The sequence below is a fragment of the Macrotis lagotis genome, chromosome 5, assembly GCF_037893015.1.
Source record: "Macrotis lagotis isolate mMagLag1 chromosome 5, bilby.v1.9.chrom.fasta, whole genome shotgun sequence".
NCBI classification, from domain to species: domain Eukaryota; kingdom Metazoa; phylum Chordata; class Mammalia; order Peramelemorphia; family Peramelidae; genus Macrotis; species Macrotis lagotis.
In genome coordinates, this window is record NC_133662.1 from 205,251,935 (window position 1) to 205,273,573 (window position 21,639).

A 21,639-nucleotide genomic window follows, 5' to 3' on the forward strand; every position below is an offset into this window, starting at 1 on the left:
ACAATAATGGGGGGCACTAGGTGGCAAAGTAGATAGTGCACCAGTCCTGGAGTCAGGAGGACCTCAGTTCAAATTCGACCTCAGACACTTAATAATTACCTAGCTATGTGACCCTGGGCAAGTCACTTAACCCCATTGCCTAGCCAAAAAAAAAAAAAAAAAACAATACTGAAAGGTAGGAAGTTCATTTTAGATATGGGAGATGTTTCTTAATAAATGTTGATTGAGCATTTGAATCGAAGCCTTTCTGACTCTACTCACAATACTACCTAAGTACCTTCTATGATTTTTGCTTGAGGAACCTTGCAGGTTCAGACTTAAGAGCAGAAGGGACTTCAGTAGTTATCAAGTTTCTCATTTACAGAAGGGGAAAACAAACAAAAATAACCCAGGCTTGGAGGATAAACAACTTGGTCTGAGGCAGGATTTGAACTCGCCTTCCTGATGAGTGGAATATTCTCTCTTAAGTTAACATTCCTAGTGAAGTCCTCTCAGGGTTAAAAATCATTAAAAGAAAGACAGACTATTACCCTTAGACTATTCTTAGAAGAGGGAGAGAGGCCTTGCATTCCCAGTAAGACACCCTCTCAATTCTGTTAGGGAGTGAAACAGTGGACCGTTTCTAGGAAGACCTTGCATTGATTCTGTTAGGGAAGGAAATAGTGGAAAATACTTCCAGAGAAGAGACCTTTCAGTCTTAGCCACCTATTTGATAATGGACTGTGAGAACAGTAGCCTGACTTTTCTTATTTGATAAGTGCTAAACTACGAAGACCTTGCATACTCAGACATTAACAGAAGGTCATTAGAAATCTTCTGCTGATACCCTTGCCATCTGGATGGTGAGGTAATATTTTATGAAAATCTTTTATTCTTCTCTTTGTTGCTGGGTAGATTTTATGTGTAAAAATTGTAACACTGAAATCCTTAACCAATCAGGTTGGAAGAGAGGGAGCTAGGGAGGGGGGAATGGTGTTAGGCCATATAATCTTGCTTGACTGACACCTCAGGGCAGCAACTTGATCTTCACTACCTTTGTGAGACTTGGGGGGTGCCCTTTTCTCTAGAAAAGCCAAAATAACTTTTTTTAAGTGGATTTTTATCCCACACAGTTTACGGTGCATTGGCAGGGAATCTTAACCCACTCCCTGAGACTTTCTTGGGCATAAGCACAAGCAGATGCCATGCTGGAATGTTATCAGCAGCTTGTGATTTAGTGCCCAGGTAGATCCCTTGAGGAGTGAGGGAAAGAACCCAGAGAGAGACCTAGCTTGAGAAAAACAGAAAGCCAGAAGACCTCTGGAGGCAAAACTCCCAGGAGACAGCACAGCAAAAGATCCAAGGATGGCACCAGAGTCGGTAAGTTTGTGTACACAAGCCTAGCAGGTTCTAGGTTGACCCTACTTTTGTCACCTCCAATAAGGGATCCAGATCTTCAGGTTGGGTTCATTTAGGGCCGAAAAAAGGACAAGAGTGAAAATACTCCCATGCAATTAAATTGCCATGCTTAAGAGGTTCGAGGCTGAAGGGCCAATTCGGGCAGTTGAGTCTGCGAGAATTGTCGGGCGGTCTGCGTCTGTGGGGACAGATTCCAATAGCCCAAACAGAGGCTGAAGGGCAAAAGTGAAGGATCTGGAAGTGCAGGCTGAGAGCTCTGGGGTATAAACAAAGTAAATAAATCTTCCTAGGAGAAATTCCAAGAGACAGCATTAGGCTGTAAAAACGGGAGGGTCAAATTTAAAGCACTGCTGCAGGAGTAAATTATTGTGACCCCTCCCTGAAGTGCCAGGAGATAGTCCCTTGGGACATCAACATAGTAATTGGAATAAGGAACTAAAATGTCAGGGGAAAGTACAGAAAATGATAAAATGCTGCTGACTTTTTCTCTTCTCTGCTTTTTTCACTGCGATTCTGTGTTGCTAGAATGCTTTCTCCTCCTCGCCCTCCTCCCCCTTCCTGCTGCTTTTCTCTGGGCTGCTTGCCTGGTCTTTTTTTGGGGGGTGGGTTATGTCTTGACCTTGGGAGAGAAATGGGAGCAAAAAGGGAATTTTTTAAGAAAAAGAGACCTTATTTTGAAATTAGAGATAGGAAAGAGACAATGAAAATTACTAAATGTGTTAAATAATGAAGTCACAGAAAGAAATGTTATTTTAATTGGAAATAGGTTTTGGAAAAAGTAAATCCCAGAGAGTCAAGAGAGTCAGGTTAATTCTAAAGTATATAATTTGGTTACATAGAAATGCCAGAAAAGGCAAACTAAATAGTCAATCTTTTACCAGAATGATAGGGCAACATTATAGTTTCAAGATTCTGGTAATGTTAGTTATTCCAGAGAGTAATGGAACAAGGCGAGGACTCTAAGAACAGAAGAGCCCCCAAGAAAGATTTTGAACCTGCCTCCTTATGACAAAAGTTATGTAGTTTATTCTATCTGAAGAAGGAAGCTGGTAATACTCCATTTAGGCTGTTTTTTTTTTAAGTAGCTGTTTGCCTTCTCAAAGGTTTTACCAGTTAAAATCAAGAAGTCTGAAATGTTAAATGCTTTGAATGGAAAATGTTTTCTGGAAAGTGGAATCATGTCTGCAGTTTATATAGTCAGTTCAGAACAGTATTAACTACAGTTAAAAAGAGTTAATGAAAAATAATAGTGGAACAGAATATTAAGGGAAATGTACAAGCTTCTGAAAATACTAGGAAGAGAATCAAGGCATAGAGACAATTGAATCATTTGCTAAGTGTGGAAATTGGTTAAAGAATGTAGACAAAAGATTTGAGTAGGTTTGATATTGTATGAGTAAAAGGATTGCTTTTGAGGATTTTGGGGGCCTTGGGAGGTGATTTCAGATTCAATTAAGGGTTTTTTTTTATTTTTAATGGTTTATGGCTTCTCCAGAGTCATAGGAGGAAAATGAACTAATGGAAATGCTGTAATAGATAAGGACTGAATGGCCTTGGTGAAGGCTGGCAGTCAGGATAGTCTGTGAGTTATGTTAATCAAGTTTTAGAAATACTAAACAAGGGGAATTGGGGAACACATATTTAAAATATGTTTGGGGTATGGTTCATGTATCTGGAAAAAATCTGGGGTGAGCAAGTAATGATAAATAGTAAATTACAGAATTTATATATATATATATATATATATATATATATATATATATATATATATATATACACATTACTTTAATATCTCAAATTGAGGGGAATCTCTAATTCCCAGAACATCAAATGTTCTAATATTAAGAAATGTTGGTCAGTAAGGAAAACTCTTATAAGTTAGAGCATTGAGAAGTTAGAATTGCATGGATAAAGATAAAAAGAATTTGTAACTTTTTTTGGCTTTGAAAAAGAAAACGATTTAAGGTTATTTTGAATATGACTTTTGGAATTTGAGAGAAGTATAAAGAAAATCTTGTAATCATAAAAAGGGATTTATAGCAATCATTGGTGGTAAGAACTTTTCTGTCTTGCAAAATTCTAGGAAGGAAAGGGAAACTACATGAAACTGAAATACATAGGAAAGAATTAGTAAATTTTGTATAAGAACAGATTTAAACAACTTTTTTTGAGAATTTAAAATTGTGTTACAATAATGAACATTGAATGAATTGAGGTCTGTTATTTAAGAAGAAGAAATTATATATGTAAATGTAACACTATCATGGATAAAAAGTGTACACTGAGCTTTTGAAATTATCATATGTACAAGGCTCAAAACCATGGAGAATCTTATTTTCTTTGTTTTGAAAATAGTGTATTTGGAAGAAGAGATAAATAAGCTTATAAAGCCCAAATTTAGAAAAGGTTTATGTGTAAAAGATACTTAATTATAAGGTTAACTTTAAGAAAACCTGTTGTTTTGTTTTTCTTTAAGAGAATAAGATGTCAGCATGAAAACTTTATGTTTTCATGCAGGTTAAGGATTTAATGTTTAAATTTTAAAGAAGTAAAATTGCAGATTTCTTCCCCCATGTTAAATGCAGATTCAGAAGAATAGTGTAACTGCACTTTCTAATAATGTTGTGTAAATATGTGGGGCTTTGGAAAATGAATAGGAAATTAAAAATTATGTAATCCTAACTAGATGATTTATCAATGAATAAAATGTTGAAGAGTGTTATCAAATAAGTGATCTACTTTTGGAAATATAAACTATTTTACTGTATTGTGGTCAAACCTGGAGTTAATGATTGATTGTTTTGTAGGAATAATGAGGGAAGGTATCAAAGACCTTCTGAGTTCCCTGAAAGTTTTAAATGATGTATCAGACCTTGCTCTAGAACTATAGGTCCAGGTATAAATGTAATAATGGAAAGATTGTTTTGTGAAATCTAGTTCTTAATGTGTTACACTTATTACTATCTTGTTAAATTTAGAGATATTCTAATGAGTTGAATGAATTCTGAAACATAATAATTTGTATTTCAAACATGGCTAATAATTAAACAGGTTTATTATAAAGAATTGTTTGCATAAGAATGTGACTCTCTCTCTCTCTATATATATATATAAATTGGAATTTTTGTGGTAATGTGTGTGTGTATATATATATATGTTTATATTTATACTCTCAAAGTTGTGGTGGTTTGTTTTGAAGTAAAAGCACCTAAGAAACATGGGAAAGAAAATAATAATAATAAATTGTGATTTTTTTTTTGTGACAGTCTCTGGCTAATTGTTATGTAAGAATTCTTCTTTTTCCCATTTATTTATTCTTATTTTGTACAAATAATGCCTTTTTATACATTACTGAAATATTCTTGTTTAAGAGTAAACATAATACCCCCTCCCCCAAAGAAAATATAGACCCACATAAGCGATAAAGTAAAGGGGAAAGAAAAAAATTAAAATTAATAATACTAGTAATAATAAAAATAATAATAATAATAATAATAATAATAATTGTAGGTATGGCCAGGTGGCACAGTGGATGGAGCACTGGTCCTGAAGCCAGGAGCACCCAAGCCCAAATCTGGCCCCAGACACCCAACAATCACCCAGCTGTGTGACCCCATGCAAGCCACCCCAACCCCATAGCCCTACAAAAACCAAAAAAAAAAAAGATCCAAAATAAAATAAAATAATAATAATAATAATAATGGCAGCTGGGTGGCAGACATATCAGTGACCCTTGAGCCAGGAGCACCCAGGTCCAAATCCAGCCTCAGACACTCAATATTCACCCAGCTGTGCGGGCCCCAGGCAGGCCACCCAGTCCCATTTGCCCTACAACATACCCCATAAAATAATAATAATAAAAAAATATGTTCTTCAGTCTGTGTTCCAACACCATCAGCTCTGTCGTGGGTGGATCATATTCTTTAGGATAAGTCCATCACAAAAGTTACTTCCATATTTTTCCACTGTTGCCATTGCTGATCACAACTCCTTCCATTCATACTTCTCTACTTCCATGAACTATATTTTCTCTCTCCTTTCACTCTGTCTGCTGTAGGGTAGTTGAGTGGCACAGCAGACAGATCACCAGCCCTGGGGCCAAGAGGTCCCAAACCTACATACCACCCCTTAGCCAGCATCCACCTGGACCTATGGTCCCGGACATCCAATCCCAGACCCTTGCAAGAAGTAAAAAAGAAAATGTGTTATATCTGACCACTCTCCCCTCATGGTCCATCCTCTCCTCCATCACTCATACCCCCCCCCCTTTCCCCCATCCCCCTTCTCTCCTTCTTACTCCAGATGTTTATACCCCATTGAGTACATATGCTGTTTCCTCTCCTAGCCACCTCTGATGAAGGCAAAGATTCCCTCATTCCCCCTTGCCTTCCCCCCTTCCATATCATTGCAATAGCTCATTGTAATAAAGAAAAATCTTATTTTATGAAATATCTTAGCCTATTCCTGCTCTCCTTTTTCTTTCTCCCATTACATTTCCCTTTTATCTATTGACTCCATTTTTATACCACAATATATCTTCAAGTTCAGTTTTCTCCTACGCTTTATCTATAAAAGCTCCTTCTACCTGCTCTCTTAAATGAGAAGGTTCATATGAGTATTATCAGTATCATTTTTCTATACAGGAATACATGTAGTCCATCATCATTAAGTCCCTCATATTTTCCTCTTCTCCTCCACTCTCTATGCTTCACCTGAGTCCTGTATTTGAAGATCAAACCTGCTATTCAGCTCTGGCCATTCCAACAGGAACATTTGAAATTCCCCTGGTTCATTGAAAGTACATCTTTTCTCCTGGAAGAGGACATTCAGTTTTGCTGGGTAGTTGATTCTCGGTTGCATTCTAAGCTCTTTTGCCTTCCAGAATATTATATTCCAAGCCCTACAAGCGTTTAATGTAGTTGCTGCTAAGTTCTGTGTGATACTAATTACAGTTCCATGATATTTGAGTTGTGTCCTTCTGGCTGCTTGTAATATTTTCTCTTTGACTTGGGAGTTCTGGAATTTGGTTAGAATCTTCCTGGGGGGTTGGGTTTTTTTTTTTTTGGATCTCTTTCTTGGGGAGATTCGTGGATTCTCTCCATTTCTATTTTGCCCTCTGCTTCTAGGATATAGGGCAATTTTCCTGTAATAATTCTTTGAAAATGATGTCAAGGCTCTTTTCCTGGTCATGACTTTCAGGTATTCCAATAATTTTTGAATTATCTTTCCTAAGTCTGTTTTCCATATCAGTTGTTTTTTTCAATGAGGTGTTTCACATTTTCTTCTAATTTTTCTTTCTTTTGGCTTTGAAGTATTGAGCCCTGATTTCTAGTAAAATCAGCAATCTCCCTGAGTTCTTTTCTTTGTCTGGAGGATTTGTTTTCCTCAGAGAGCTTTGTTATCTCTTTTTTCCATCTGGCCAATTCTGCTTTTTAAAGCATTCTTCTCCTCAGTAACTTTCTGAACTGTTTTATCCATTTGACCTATGCTGGTTTTTAACATGTTATTTTCTTCAGCATTCTTTTGGATCTCCTTGACTAAGCTGCTGACTTCATTTTTCATGTTTTTCCTGCATCTCTCTCATTTCTTTTCTCAATTTTCCCTCTACCTCCCTCACTTGATTTTCAAATTCTTTTTTGAGCTCTGTCATGGCCTGAGCCCAATTTCTGTTTTTCTTGGACTCTTTAGATGCAGGAGCTTGTACTTCCTCATCTTCAGACTGAGTATTTTGATCCTTCTTGGGGTCACAGGCAAATTATCTCTCAATCATGTTCGTCTTTTTTCTCTGCTTACTCATTTTCCCAGCCTGAGCCTGGTTTCGGGGTGTTTCCTGAGCTTTTGGGACACCCCCCCACAAGGATATCAGTGTGTGAGGCTCTGTCCTCCCTCCTGGTTCGTGAATGGCCATAAGCGCCCCCCTCTGCTATGGGGATGAGGTGGGGAGGGCCCTGCTGTTCTATGGGGGGGCCTAGACTGTGATCAGGATCTGAATGTGGTCAGAGCCCCAGAGTCCTGTTCCAGGGTCAGAGGACAGAGCTCGGCAGTCTCTCTCTTACTCCTCTCCTTTGGCTCAATGAGCTGGTGCCCTGGGGGCTCCTGCTTCCCGGCTCCACCTGCTTCTGTTTCCTGGCTCTGGGCTCCCTTGGCCATGCTGCTTGCTGTGTGCCCTGAGGGCTGGGCTTCATGCGATTGCTCTGGCAGAGGTTCCCGCTGTTTCCCCAAGTTTTGCTTGGTACTCCCCGCAGTGTAGATCAGGAAACTGCCCCCTCCAACTGCTGTGAGCCACAGCGGGCCACCCCTCTGGTGGGCCACTCCTCCGACCCCGTGGAGCACAGCCTTTCTGCTCCTTTCCAGGTTACCTTGGGTTGGAGAATTGCCTCACTGGATCCCTCTGTGGGTTCTGTCTCTTGAAAATGTAGTTAGAGTCCTTAGTTTATAAATTTTGCTCCAGAACAACTGAGAGAAGGTCCTCTCCTGTCCCCATCTTGGCTCTGCCCACCCCCCCCCCCCACGTGAGAATTCTTAGAATAATCTTCTAGCCAAAGGAGGTGTTTATAATATAGCAGGCTAGCCAAGTGCCTTCTAATATACCATTTTTCCCAGTAATTAAACAAATGGATGTAGGTCTGCAGAGTGGAAGTTAGTGCCACCAGGAGGACAGACCTTCTAGTTGAATTATGAAACATATTTGTAAAGAAGTTTGGTTTGGGTTTTTTTTTTGTATGTCAAGGAATACTCTAGATGCTGGGGGAACTTGATTGCTTTTTGAATGTTCATTTATTTATTAATTTATATTTATTTAATTATTTATAATTAATTATGATTATAATTATTATTTATATTATTATATTTTTTATAATTATAATTAATTTATTTATATTAATTTAATTTATTTATTTTGAATGTTTATTTGAATGTTTAGAAAGTCACTTTATTGAATGTATTCTGATGATAGGGACACTCAAAGTAGATATACTTTTTTGGGGCCTAATATGCAAAATGAAGAGTACAAAATCTTTAAACTTCCAGACCCATTAAAGGCACACGGGAGGGGGGGGGGCTATTAGAAGTGCTTCCGGGGCAGGAAAGAACCAATAACGTTGCGGGTGTAAGAAGAGCCAGCCCCGCCCCCGGGAGGGTCGCCCGCCCCTTCTTAATGAGAGCCGCCCGCTCGCTCCCCTCCCCCCAGTTTCGGAAGCCCAGAACGTGCTGTGACGCGGGGCGCCGGCGCCAGCATGTCGCGAGAAGACGCTGCAAGTCTCGCGGGCTTAGCCGAGGCCGCACTTCCGCTCGCAGCCCGGGCGCCGCCCTCCGAGCGCGTCCTCTCCGGCCTCCGGCTCCGCCCGGGGGGACATGGCGGCGCCCGAGCTGATCCCGGCGCCGCGGGGCTGCCCGGCCTCCTCCCCGCCGCCCCCGCCGCGGCTCGGCAGAACGCTCCTGGTGCGGCACTTGCCGGCCGAGCTGACGGCCGAGGAGAAGGAGCATCTCCTGAAGCACTTCGGCGCCCAGGCCGTGCGGGTGTTGTCGGACCAGGGCCGCCTGGTAAGGAAGGGCCGGCGCGGGCCGCCCCGAGCCCCGCAGCGCCGGGAGGCCCGGGCCCGGCCCCGGATGAATTCCCCCGGCGGCCCGGAGCCTCGGCCCCGGCTGCCTGGCGTCCGCGTGGCTGAAGAGGGCGGGAATGAATGAATGACAAAGTACACGGAACTCGTATATAATAAGCAATTAAATGTAAAAAAGCAAAAAGGCAATAAGGGCTGAAGCTCCCGGAGGGTCTGATGTGGAAATGCGTTCCTTAGAAGTCAGGCCGCACCGGGGTCCCCGCCCCAACCGGCTCTGCCGCTCCAAACACGCCCTGATGAAGCAGTTTATTTTTACGTCTCCATCGCTTCATCACCCCTGACAACCTCTAGGCTTTGTGAATTAGACATTTTGGAGACCCAAAACGCCAAAGGTGAAGTGGAAAGGGCCCCGATTTGGGGGTCCGAGACGTAGGTTGCTGGGTTCCATGGCATTTCACACACCTTGTCTCATTTGAACTTCACTGTGGGCAACGGAAGCTGTAATCCGGGTCTTAGCCTTGACCTTGTTATTGGGACTAGGAAGAACCTTGGTTTACTTAGGAGAACCGTAGGCAGGTCAGTCTGGCCCTCCCATCTGTCGGACGAAGGAAAGAGCTCTGACTTCCAACTTGTAGCTCTCATAATCCAGTGAAATGCTCCTCGGCGTTTCCTTCTTAAAAGAAGTCAAGGTCTTATTGATAATCGTGAGCTAGGCAATATTAATTACTGATTTCATTGCTAATCCGTCTGGCAGAAATACTGGGTGACTTGATTCTAGACTTTTTAAGCTAGGTGATGCAGTGGATAAAACACCTGCCCTTGGAGTCAGTACCTGAGTTCAAATGTGGCCTCAGTCTCTTAATAATTACCTAGATGTGCGGCCTTGGGAAAGCCACTTAACCTCATTTTCCTTACCAAAAAGGAAGAAAGAAAGAAACTTAGTTGATTTATTTTGGGATAAAGAAAGGGTGTTTTAGCCATTTTCAGTTTTATTAGAAACATGATTTAATTATTACAATTGCTAGCAAAGACAATAATTTTTTTACAAGTGAGGTAGCAGTATAGGAATCAATATATACCAATATCAATATAAATCAAAGTTAAAAGATTGCTTCTATATAACTTACACTGAAGTCCTACTCTGATGCCAGGGTTTAGCATTAGGCATGCCAATTTAAAGGATATACTGGCCTATCTAAAAAGAAAAAAAGAGTAAATTTGCAGTTCTTATCCCACCAGAAAGGTTTCCTATCATGTGTTCTGTGATAACCATTCATTAAATGAGAACCATTCTACCTAAAATTTGGAGAGACTTATCACCTGGTGGTCAGTGTTTTAGTGATGAAATTTTTGGTCACAGTAATTTCTGAAGTCATATGAAGTAATTTTCATTTTATATCTTTTTCATATTATATGTATACATTTATATATGATAGATATATGTTTCATGTATGTATATATAAAGAGTATTCATATTTGTGAGGTATAGGATTGAAATTCTTTAGAAGTGATTTTCTGCTATTTAATAAATAGATTTCTATCATTTAAATAAACTGATGAGAAAACAGATAAAATGTTTTAAGCAGGTTTGTTATCAACTCAGTGTAATAAGAAACTTAACTAATTTATACCAAAATGGTTTGGCCTGACTCAGGAGGTACTTAGTTATCTTAGGTTATGGGAGGTTATCTGGATGACAAATTATTTAGGTTATTTTCCTTTCCTGTGTAAGATTTTTTTTAGAGAACTTTTTTAGATCTCTTTTAGTTCTTAGTTCAATGCCTGTTTTTCAATTAAGGGTAAAATTAGGGATCACCAAAAGTTAATGACTTGCCCACAGTCAAATAGGTAGCAGAGCTGCTGTTACTCTATGCCTTAACAAATTTCAATCTTTTTTTCCCCAGAAACATACTGCTTTCGCAACTTTCCCTAATGAAAAAGCAGCCATAAAGGTAAGTGATATTCTTAGCACCAACATTTTATCTTATCCAGTTCAAACTAATGGACTGAGGCCTTTTGACAAATACTCTTTTTTTAGGTGTGGTTTTTTTTTTTTTTTTGCATGGCAAATGGGATTAAGTGGCTTGCCCAAGGCCACAGAGCTAGGTAATTATTAAGTGTCTGAGAAGCAATTTGTACTCAGGTACTCCTGACTCCAGGGCAGGTGCTCTATCCACTGCGACACCTAGCCACCCCCAGACATATACTCTTGACCTTCTTTCTGCTACCCTTTTCATTCTTTCCCTCTTTTATCCTCTTTAAGGGCAAAAAAATGGCCAGAGACTTTCCGAATAGTAAACTTTTTCAAATAATTACTCTATCTGAAGTACAAAAATTAGTTCAATATTTAAGTTGAACAAAAAAAAATTACTAAACTTTGCTTGTGTGCTGTGAGACTCCAGATCAAGAAAGGAAAAAGAACAAATTAGGATATCTTTCACTGCCTTTTCTTTCTCTCAGAAGGCTATGTGATCCTGCACTTGTATGCTAGATCTGTTTGTGATGATTCATATTGCCAGTATAGGAGGTCTTACCTCTTTATTGAGGGGTTGATTGAATATAAGCCAAAATTTGAACTAAAGTTAAGCCTTATACTTGTATATGTGACTTATACTCCTGTGATATATGCCACTATTAAGTATATAGTTTAGGTTTTAGGTACTGTACTAAGCATTAGAGATCCAAGGAAAAAATCAGCAACTATTCCTGCTTTCAAGCAGTTAAATGTCTGTTGGGGAGTTACAGCATGGACAGAACTAAGAATAAGTAAACTATACATAAAAGTGTTTTTGAAAACTTATAAATAACTGACAGTATTGGAAAAGAACTCCTCTAGAAGGTACTCTTGAGCCTAGCCTTGGATTAAATGAGAGATTTTGAGAGACCAGGATGTTGTAAAAGGATTAGTAATAGGTATGATATAAAGTTATTGTGCTTCAGGTAATGAATTTGGTAGTAGCAATTCTAGCCAACCCATATAGTTGCCTAATAAGTATTTCTTGATGTATAATTGATAGTATTTTCTTGTTCTGTCATTAAAAATACAAACTAAATATGTAAATAATTCTTGACAAAGCAGCCACATAAAACAATTCATTATTGTAAATTTTAATTTAGAGAGCTGTTATTTTCCATTAATGTTGGAGTATATTTTTTAATTTTTAGTTAACACTAAATCAGAGTTTGGATTTTTTTTTCTCATCCTTGTTACTATATTAAAAAAATGATCACATATTTAAATTTTTGTTCTATTACAAGGATCTTGATGTGAACTTGGGTGATAAAGCATTTGGGGTAGAGAACATTAATTAAAAATGTTTTACTTAAAATTCAAAGTGTTGTTAATTTTGTTAATAAATTAATTTTGTTAAATTAATTTTAAATGTTTGCTACATTTGTCAAATTTAGCTTTTTGATTTTGTGTCATTTGAAGGCTTTATCAAGACTTCATCAGCTAAAAGTTTTAGGGCACACTTTAGTGGTTGAATTTGCGAAAGAACAAGACCAAACTTCATCCCTCTGTCAGACTTCATGTTCAGAGAAAAAGAAAAGGTATGTGGTAATTAGGTTTGTTTTGTGGGGTTTTTTAAATCACATTTTTAGTGTTATTAGAATAAAAAATATGTTGGAAAAATTGCTTAGTAAAGTTTATAGTTATTGAAGCAGTTAAATAAAGAGATCTCATTTTTATGTAATATTTTGCTAATGGATACATTTTGAATTTTATTATTTCAGTTCAAACATTTACTTGACAGGTTTGAGGTGTAGCGCTGAAGGAAAAGGGAATTTACAGCCAGTCACCTCATTCCCCACCCCTAGTTTGGGGGAAAGGAAGTTAAATTGAGATCCTCTTCCCAAAGAGGTTGCTGGGGGTTTGTGTCTGTATTGGTTTGAGGAAAGAAATTTGGTTTGGAATAACTACTGTGCAGAGTGTTATTGAGAAGCAATCAAAGACGAATAAAGGGTTTCTGTGTAGCAATGAGAGTCTTGTTCAGAGTAAGTAGCATACATTTGCAGTAGACTGAAGAATCCCAGCTGTTGAGATTTTCTTCCATTTTTGGTTGTTTTGAGAGAGAAAGAAGTCTCTATTCCTACTGTTGGAGGTGTGTGTTTGTGGGATATTGTGTTTGTGGGATATGGGGATGAGAAAAGGAAAAATTTTGATCTTATCCTAAGTTGAAATTCATTAATTTTTCCTTTTTGGAAACATTGTTATATATTATAGCTAGTTCCCGTTTTGCTATTAAAGCCTGGGTGATTTTTTTTTTTTCTTATGTTGGCTTGGAAATTTAACATTGCTGATAACTTTATAGGAAGTGCAACAGAAATCAGACAGTAAAGTTGCAAACTTCATATTAAAACTTGTTTATATAAGTTAGGGGCTTCCTATAATGACATTCACAGAAAAATATTTGACCTAGAATCTTGGTATTAGAGGGGACCATGAGTTACTTGATCAAATTTGCATGGCTAGTAAGCAGTAGGGCCATAATTTTAGTGTTTTTATTTTCATCCCCTTCCATTCTATAATCAATCTCAAAATTCTAGCCTTTGTGTTCTGTTGTAGCTCATTTCTTGTCAAGCACCAGTCCTGGATTTATTTTCTTCATCTTTCTTTTCCTCTCTTGGGCAGATGCTGTTAAATAGAGTACCTGATAAATTCATGCTTTCCAACTTTGAGTCCTCATCACAGCAGGCTAATCCTTTATTCTTCCCTAGTTTTTTTTTTTTTTTTTTTTTTAGATTTTTGCAAGGCAAATGGGGCTAAGTGGCTTGCCCAAGGCCACACAGCTAGGCAATTATTAAGTGTCTGAGACCAGATTTGAACCCAGGTACTCCTGACTCCAAGGCCGGTGCCTTATCCACTACGCCACCTAGACGCCCCCTTCCCTAGTTTTTTAACATAAGTTTTGCAAAAATCTTCTCATAGCTTCATAAGCTCCCATACCTTCACCAGCCCTTAATCTCTTGTTGAAGATGTCCTCATAACTTAATGAGAAAATTGAGACCATTCAATATAAGAACCCTCTAACCCTTCTCTTCATCTCAGAGCCCCTCTGCTCATTGTTCCTAGTCTCTGATCATGAAATGACTCTTCCTAGTCAAGACAAATCCCCCTCTGATCTCCAGAAAATGGCAACCCCAATAACCCCATTGTCTAATCTTTAGCCTCTCCCTTCCTATTACTTATTTCCCAGTGCTTTTAAATATGACTACTGTCTTTACTTAATTATTTCTACTTCTCTTCTTCCCATTCACTCAGCTCATTGCAGTTTGGTTTCTGATTTCATCATTTAACTGAAACTGTTTTCTCCAAAGCTGTGATGTCTTAATTTTCAAATGTGACTCTCTTTTCTCAGTCTTCATCCTTAAGATTTTTCTGATGATTTTTGACATTGTTGACCTTTCCTCCTGAACACTCTTCTTGGGGTTTTCTGCCCCAGAATTGAAAAAAGGGTCTCTACTCCTTCTGCAAGTGCTCATAGCCAACAAGGTCCTTGCTCTTTGCTGCTGCACTCATCATAAATGCCTTAGCATCTTCTTTCTACAGCTATAATCCTTTTTTTATTGGTCATTCTCTGTATCATGCCTCCTAACAGGTTGTCACAGACCCTTTTCTCTAGTTTTACTCTCTTGAAGTCTTCATTAGCACTCATGCATTTAACATCTCCCCCCAGATGATTGACAGATCTATATGTCCAGCCTCATTTTCTTCCCCAGAGATTTAATTCTTTATTAACTGCAAATCAGACATTTCAGAATAAATATCCTGTAGATATCTCAAACTCATCCAGTCTGTCTGGTTTGTAACACTTGTAATGGATATATCTACACGCCTCAAAGTCATGCCATATTTTTGCTGTGGCTTCCTAATTGCTCTCTCTGCTATGTGTTTTTCATATGGCTATTAAAATAATTTTTCCCCCTGTCATTCTAGCTTTGTTATTTGCTACTGTCCTTTCCACATAATAAACAAACTGCCCCTATCTCTTTCTCACATGCCCTCTCCAGTATGAGACTTCACAGACTGTCCTCCAGATCTTATTATGTATTTTGTCCTTGCTCCATTTCATAGAATCCCCACCTTCCTTCAAGACTCAAACTTCATGTACTACTTCTGCTTGAAGTCTTTCCTAAATTTCCCAATTCTAGTACCCTCTCTTAATTACCTTATGTTTATTAACTCTATTTAGCTATACTTGGTCTCCCCCATTTTATCCAAAGCTCTTGTAGAGAAGGGATTTTTTCATTTATATTATCAACTGCTAATACCTAGCATCCTAGTGCCTTATTAAATTCTTCTTTATTTATAAAGATGCTGGAGGGTTAGCCATTTCCTTTCCTAGCTCATTATACAGATGAGGAATTGAGTCAACTGGGTTAAGTGACTTGCATAGGGTCATACAGCTAGTGTCTGAGGCTAGATTTGAACTCAAGAAAATGAGTCTCAAACTCCATCCTCTTCACCACCTACCTGTCATAGTCCTTTAAGATTTGGAAAGCATGTCCCACATGTTTTTATTTATTCTTTACAATCCTGTAAGATAGGTTGTATTCTTATTTCCATCTCACATGTAATGAATCTGAGAATGAGAGAGGTTAGTTGACTTGCCCAGTACTTGGGTAAGCCCAGTATTAGGTCAACTGTGCTTTCTAGCTTAAGAGACCAGGACTTCTAACTACTACATTGTAAGGTAACAGTTGTATAAAAATCTTAAGGACAAGTATGACAGTTATTAAATGACTTAATTTTGCATATCACAATTAATTACCACATAACTTTTGATAAAATCATTTTTGATCTTTTGTTTCCTAGGTCTGATGAACCTGTAGAAGAAGATAACGAAAAGAAAGAGCCAAGTTGTTTAACTATAGAAAGTGGAATTGCACCAAATCATGGGTTAGCATGATTTTTTTCCTTTTCTTTCTTTCATGCCTTTTCTTCCTTCTTTCTTTTTATAATTTTGTTTTCATTATGAATGGAAATTATACAATTTTGAATTAGAGATGTAGCAAATTTAATGAATATATCTCTGATGAGTTTGTCTTAATGCATTATCATAATAAATAGAGAAATGTAAATTAACTCCAATACCACCTCATACATCTAAAATGAAAATGACAAGTGGTGGAGAGGATGTGGAAAAACAAAAACATTAATATACTGTTGGTAGGGCTCTGAATTGATCCAGCCATTCTGTAGAGCAATTTGGAACTACGGCCAAAAGCATTTCACTATTGCATGTCCTTTGTGCCAGTGATATCATTACTAGATCTATACCCCAAAAAAGGTCAAAGAAAGGGGAAAAGGATTTGTGTATTAAGAGTTTTTATGGTAGCTCTTTTGGGTTGCCAAAGAACTGGAATCTGAGGAGTATCCCTCAGTTGGGGATTGACTGAACAAGTTATGGTGTAAGCACGTGATAAAATATTGTAAGGGACAAAAATATTGAAGGGAATAGTTTCAGAAAAATCTAGGAAAACTTAATGTGAACTGATTAAAAGTGAAGTGAGGAAATTGTATAATAATAGTATTGCACAGCTAGACAACTTTCAGTAAGTTATGAACAGGCAGCTAGGTGGCGCAGTGGATAGAGCACCAGCCCTGGAGTCAAGAGCACCTAGGTTCAGATGTGATCTCAGACACATAACAATTGTCTTGCTGTGCATTCCTGGCCATTGCCTTAAATAAAAATTAAAATAAAGTAAAATGATCAAAACAAATTTTAGTTCATCACTGGTTAGCATGCCCTTTTTCTCAACATTTTGGATATTGAATTTTTATCCTTTTATTCTTGGTAATTTGATAGATGTAATACCATAAGATTTTTGATGGATTTTACTAGGATTATTAGTGATTTTGAACATTTTCAAATAACTACTTATTTTATTTTTCAAAAATTGCTTATTTTACCATTTATTGAGGAAAAACTTAAATAGCTTTGTTTGCACTATTTTTTAGAAGTAGATAATATTGAATAATTTATATTAAAATTTGATTAGAAATTAATTTTTTTCCTACAGGTTAACTTTTCCTTTAAATTCGTGCCTCAAATACCTGTATCCGCCACCTTCAAGCACAATACTAGCCAATATAGCAAGTGCCTTGGCAAGTGTGCCTAAGTTCTATGTACAGGTAAGTGGAGGAAATTCATACTTTTGAAATTGATTGCTAATTTTGTATATTGCTGTTCCATCCAGTCAGTTATGACATTGCATAACATAAATCCTTAAATATCCCAAGAATTGAGGGGCTACAAGTATAATTAGTCAATAATAAGATAATGGCAGATCAGAAAGCTTAATTCAAGCTAGATTATATTGGAATACAGGTGTACTAGACTAGGAAAGTGATAGTCCTGCTGTATTTTGCCCTCATCAGACCTCTTCTGTAGATTTGGTTCTGGCCACCACATTTTGAGAAGTTTATTGATAACTGGAGATCAGAGGGAAATCTTAAGCTAGAGAGCTTCCAGAGCCCACCATGAAATAATCATTTGAAGAAGTTTAGGACTTAACACCCTTGAAAAGTAAAGTGGTGTTATGTAAAGACTGTCACGTGGTAAAAAATAGACTACCAACAGAGACAGAATTGAAAATAATGGGTAGAAGTTGCAAAACCAATTAAAGTTTGAAATGGGGGAAACAATTCCATACCTATTATTGCCATCTATCAATATCCTGCTGTAGAGGTATTGAGTTTTCTTTCACAGTGAATTTTCCTCTTTTTTAACTTACTGAGAATTTCATTACTATTATTGAATTATTTAAATTTGAAATTAATGAACTTTAACATATCAAATTGTTTTTATTTAACTAAGAGAAAGGATTATTAAATAAACAGTTGTTAATATTGGAGAGATCCAAAATATTTTCTGTTTCTATTTCATCATTTCATCAAAGGCTTAGTTTTCTGAAGGGCATGACTAATGATGAGATGAAATCTTGGGCAAGACTTACTCAAATGGGAAGTCTTAGATCTGCTCCAAAGGTGAATTCTTACCTAGTATGATCCGGTCAGACATAGCTGGGTGGAGATGAGACTGGGCCTCCTTTGTCTGGATTGCCTTTGTGGTCTGAGTCTTTTTGTCCAAGACTGAATGATCACTCATATCTTCCAGCCTCTCCTTAGAAAAGCCCACCTATCATAATATTCATTCTTTCTTTACTTTTTGGTAAGTTAGAGTTGATTACTATCCTCACTAATACCCTCTTTACCAAAGGCTTTAAAAGCATTAAAGTGACCATTTTAGCCATTGAGAGGAACAGCTGATCTCATTTTATTGATTATCTTTTGGTGGTAATTAATAAAATCAGTTATAATTTACCCAGAATCTTTCTCAGAAATTTTCACCTGTCACATTTAGAATAGCAGTAATATAAAATGTGGAATATAAGGTGTTGGATTTTATTATCTTGATTATGATTTTTTTCTTAAAATAAAATTACTTTCTGGTATAAATTCATAAATCAATGTCATTTTCTAGTTTTAATATGCCTACTATTTTAACATTACTTTAAAAAAAAGACTTAAAGTATTCTTCATTCAGAAGATACTAAAAAGACAAATGCACATTTACAATTGAATAATTTATGTGTTGCCGAAGTCAAACCACATTAGTAGAAATTTAATATCTATGTATTATTAAAAATTATTAGAAATACTTTAAACTTTTATATTTTAATATTATTTAGAGTGATTACTTTTGTGTGTCTTATAGAAAAATTCTTTGATACCTCAGTAATTTAACACTATGGGATTGCATTTAAAGATTGCTTTCTGTTCAATTTTATTGTAAAGTTGTAAGCAAACATATTAATTGTTTTCATTCTAAATCACTTAGAAAAGTATTGGGGATTTTTATTGTTTTTGGTTTTGATTTTTTAAGGTGCTTCATCTTATGAACAAAATGAACTTACCCACACCTTTTGGACCAATTGCTGCCCGACCTCCCATGGTAAGAGGGTATTTTTGCTATTTTAACCTTAAATATTTTTATATTTATTATTGTAATAAGAGCAGGGATCAATCTTTTTCTCTTGACTGTCTATTGAAGTTAAGTAATGCTAATAGGTGCCACTAAAAAACTGAAGATTTTAAAAAGTCAGAAAATGAATGAAAAGAACAAAAGTAAATGAAAAATAATATCCAAATAAGTTTGTGAAGAAATGCAAGAGAAAAAAAATTCTATTGCCTCAAGCACTCTCTGGTATTTAATAAGTATTGCTGTATTGTATGTGAATATCTAAAGAGTTCGTTATTCTTATTTTGACATTGCTTTGTTGTAGCCAGTTTTATTTCTGGTAGAAGTTGAGAGCAGTTGTTAAAATACCCTAAGTCGATAATAATCATATTACAAGCAGTATCCTAGAATTATAGATTTAGAGTTAGAAGAGACCTTAAAAATTGTCTGATCCAATCTCCTAATTTAATATATAAGAAAACTGAAGTTCAGAGTGAGTTAAATAACTTGGTCAGTCAAATAAAAAGTCACATAGCTAGGAATTGTAACCACATCTGATTTCAATAACATCTTTTGGTTTAAGAATTTTGGGGGGGTGGCTAAGTGGCGCAGTGGATGAAGCACCGGCCCTGGAGTCAGGAGTGCCTGGGTTCAGATCTGGTCTCAGACACTTAATAATTAATTACCTAGCCGTGTGGCCTTGGGCAAGCCACTTAGCCCCATTGCCTTGCAAAAAAAAAAAAAACCTAAAAGAATTTTGGGAATTTTTTACCTTTTAAATATTGCTTCTGTAGACAAGATTTGAGACAGGTTTTAAAGAAAATTTTTCTAAAAAAAAATAGCTCCTTTTTTTCAATACAGAACACATTTCTTAAACTCTGTTTCATTGTAGTTTCAGTTAAGCTTGAGTTTTGAGGGGCTATGCTTAGAACAAAAACTCTTGAATTTTCTAACAAATTATAAAGGCTGAATCCAGTGAACTTAAGAATCAATCTGACATTATTTAGAGAAACTTGTCACCTTGGCTTGCATTGGTGATGCAATTTTTGACTGTGGCAACTTTCAAAAGACCTAGTAAGTTTTTTAGAATTAATGCAGTCTTCAGTGGTGGAAGAATAAGCACTTAGACTGATTTGAATTTGGGTTAGGGAATATCACAATATCTGGAAATTCAATACAGGAGAAGAGCAAAAAAAAATCCCAAAGAAGTTTTACCTCACAAAACATTAAAAAGGAATAGAGGTGGGGAAAATGAGACTATAAAAATCTTGTAAGATCTAATCCAGAGCATTCCTAGAGGATTTAGACATAATTGGAAAGATAGCAATGATGGAAAATGGGATAGATTGGGGGTAAGAGGACCTGAATTTGAATTACACCTCTGATACTTCTCATGTTAAGTCATAGTAAAGTATTATTTTCTAAGGTTACCAGATGCTAATTTTATCTCTAAAACAATATGAGAGTGATCTACAGATATATAACTATTTAATGAAGCTATGATAAAAAGAACAAGCTTTTCTATCTCCTAGATTGCTTTGCAAATTATTCTTAACTTGGTAAGGCTCTTGGTCTTATTTGCTGAGAGTAGAAGTTAAAGATTTACTGACTCAGTCTTTTTATGTTCTTTAACTTTTATAATTATGATGACTCTTCTGGAACAATTTACTTCTCTAAGAAATAGTCATGCTCAGAGTCAGTATCCTTAAATTGATTCATTTCCCATTTTTCAGAATTTAACTAGTGTTTGATTATACACAGTTGATTCAGAAATGACTCTTAAATCTACCAATTTATTTTCTTTCATAATGTAAGTACTTTTAACTTCTTTACAAGGTTGTTCAGTGCATTTCCAAGGACTTTTCAGACTAATTTTTGATGGAAATGATAAATATTATTTAGAGCTAGAAAGAACTTTAGGAGTCCAACCTTTAAGTCCTTAGTCTCATCCTTTCATTTTACAGATGAGGAAACTGAAGTCAAGAAAGGTTATTTGTCAAAGATTGTACAAGAAGTAGGTCAGATTTGGAACCCAGTTCCCCTTAATTCTAAATCCAGCATTCTTCCACATCTTTGCTGAGTAATCAACAAATCTTTAACCTCCATTTTAATCCCAAGCTTTATTTTCCCCATCTTATGAATCCATTTACCTATTAAAGTCAGCAGTTATCAATTTCTCTACTTCATCCCTTACAACTATGTCCTTGATGCAGACAAGGTGACTAAGAATCTTTTGGCACAGTATGAAATCTAACTTTACCCAATCTGTTTGTTTCTCGTAGAACTTTTCAAATATACTTTGCTTGAGCTTATAACTTAATCTGTGTCTTCTGGTTTCATTTATAGTCAGAATGTCACCATTGATGCAGATCCTGATTAGTGTGAAAAGTAAATCCCCTATAGTGGTCTCATGTTACACTCTTTGAATTTATAATTATGTATACTTTGGTACTTATATCATAATAGAAATTTATAATGTGAAGTCAAATAATGGCACCATTTCAGGGGATTCATCATTCAGTTTTATTTAGAACCTAGTTGCTCTTCCTCTAGGAATACATCAATTGCTTATTTACTAAACAGAGTTTTCACATTTAGAATTCCAACAATTAAATGATATTTATATGTAACCTAAAAATACTTCTTTCTACATTTTACTCCATTTTCTACCACTTAAGGATTGGCCTCCATACTATTGAAGTCCATTTTCTCTTTTT

At 36.6% G+C, this 21,639-nt stretch overlaps 1 protein-coding gene across 3 annotated transcripts in view; it reads left to right on the forward strand.

Annotated features, from left to right (window-relative positions):
- The first annotated feature begins 1,069 nt into the window (after positions 1-1,069).
- The window catches only part of LOC141488316 (RNA-binding region-containing protein 3-like), a 38,108-nt gene continuing 17,538 nt past the window's right edge, over positions 1,070-21,639 (forward strand). Inside the window, exons 1-6 of one of the 3 annotated variants that reach the window (XM_074188302.1) lie at positions 1,070-1,359; positions 10,862-10,909; positions 12,391-12,509; positions 15,775-15,858; positions 16,983-17,094; positions 18,848-18,916. In XM_074188302.1, the coding sequence (XP_074044403.1) occupies positions 1,345-1,359; positions 10,862-10,909; positions 12,391-12,509; positions 15,775-15,858; positions 16,983-17,094; positions 18,848-18,916 (447 nt within the window). In that variant the 5' untranslated portion in view covers positions 1,070-1,344. Of the gene's footprint in view, positions 1,360-8,689; positions 8,941-10,861; positions 10,910-12,390; positions 12,510-15,774; positions 15,859-16,982; positions 17,095-18,847; positions 18,917-21,639 lie in introns of those variants that run through there. The other 2 variants (XM_074188301.1, XM_074188300.1) reach the window with 2 other exon arrangements.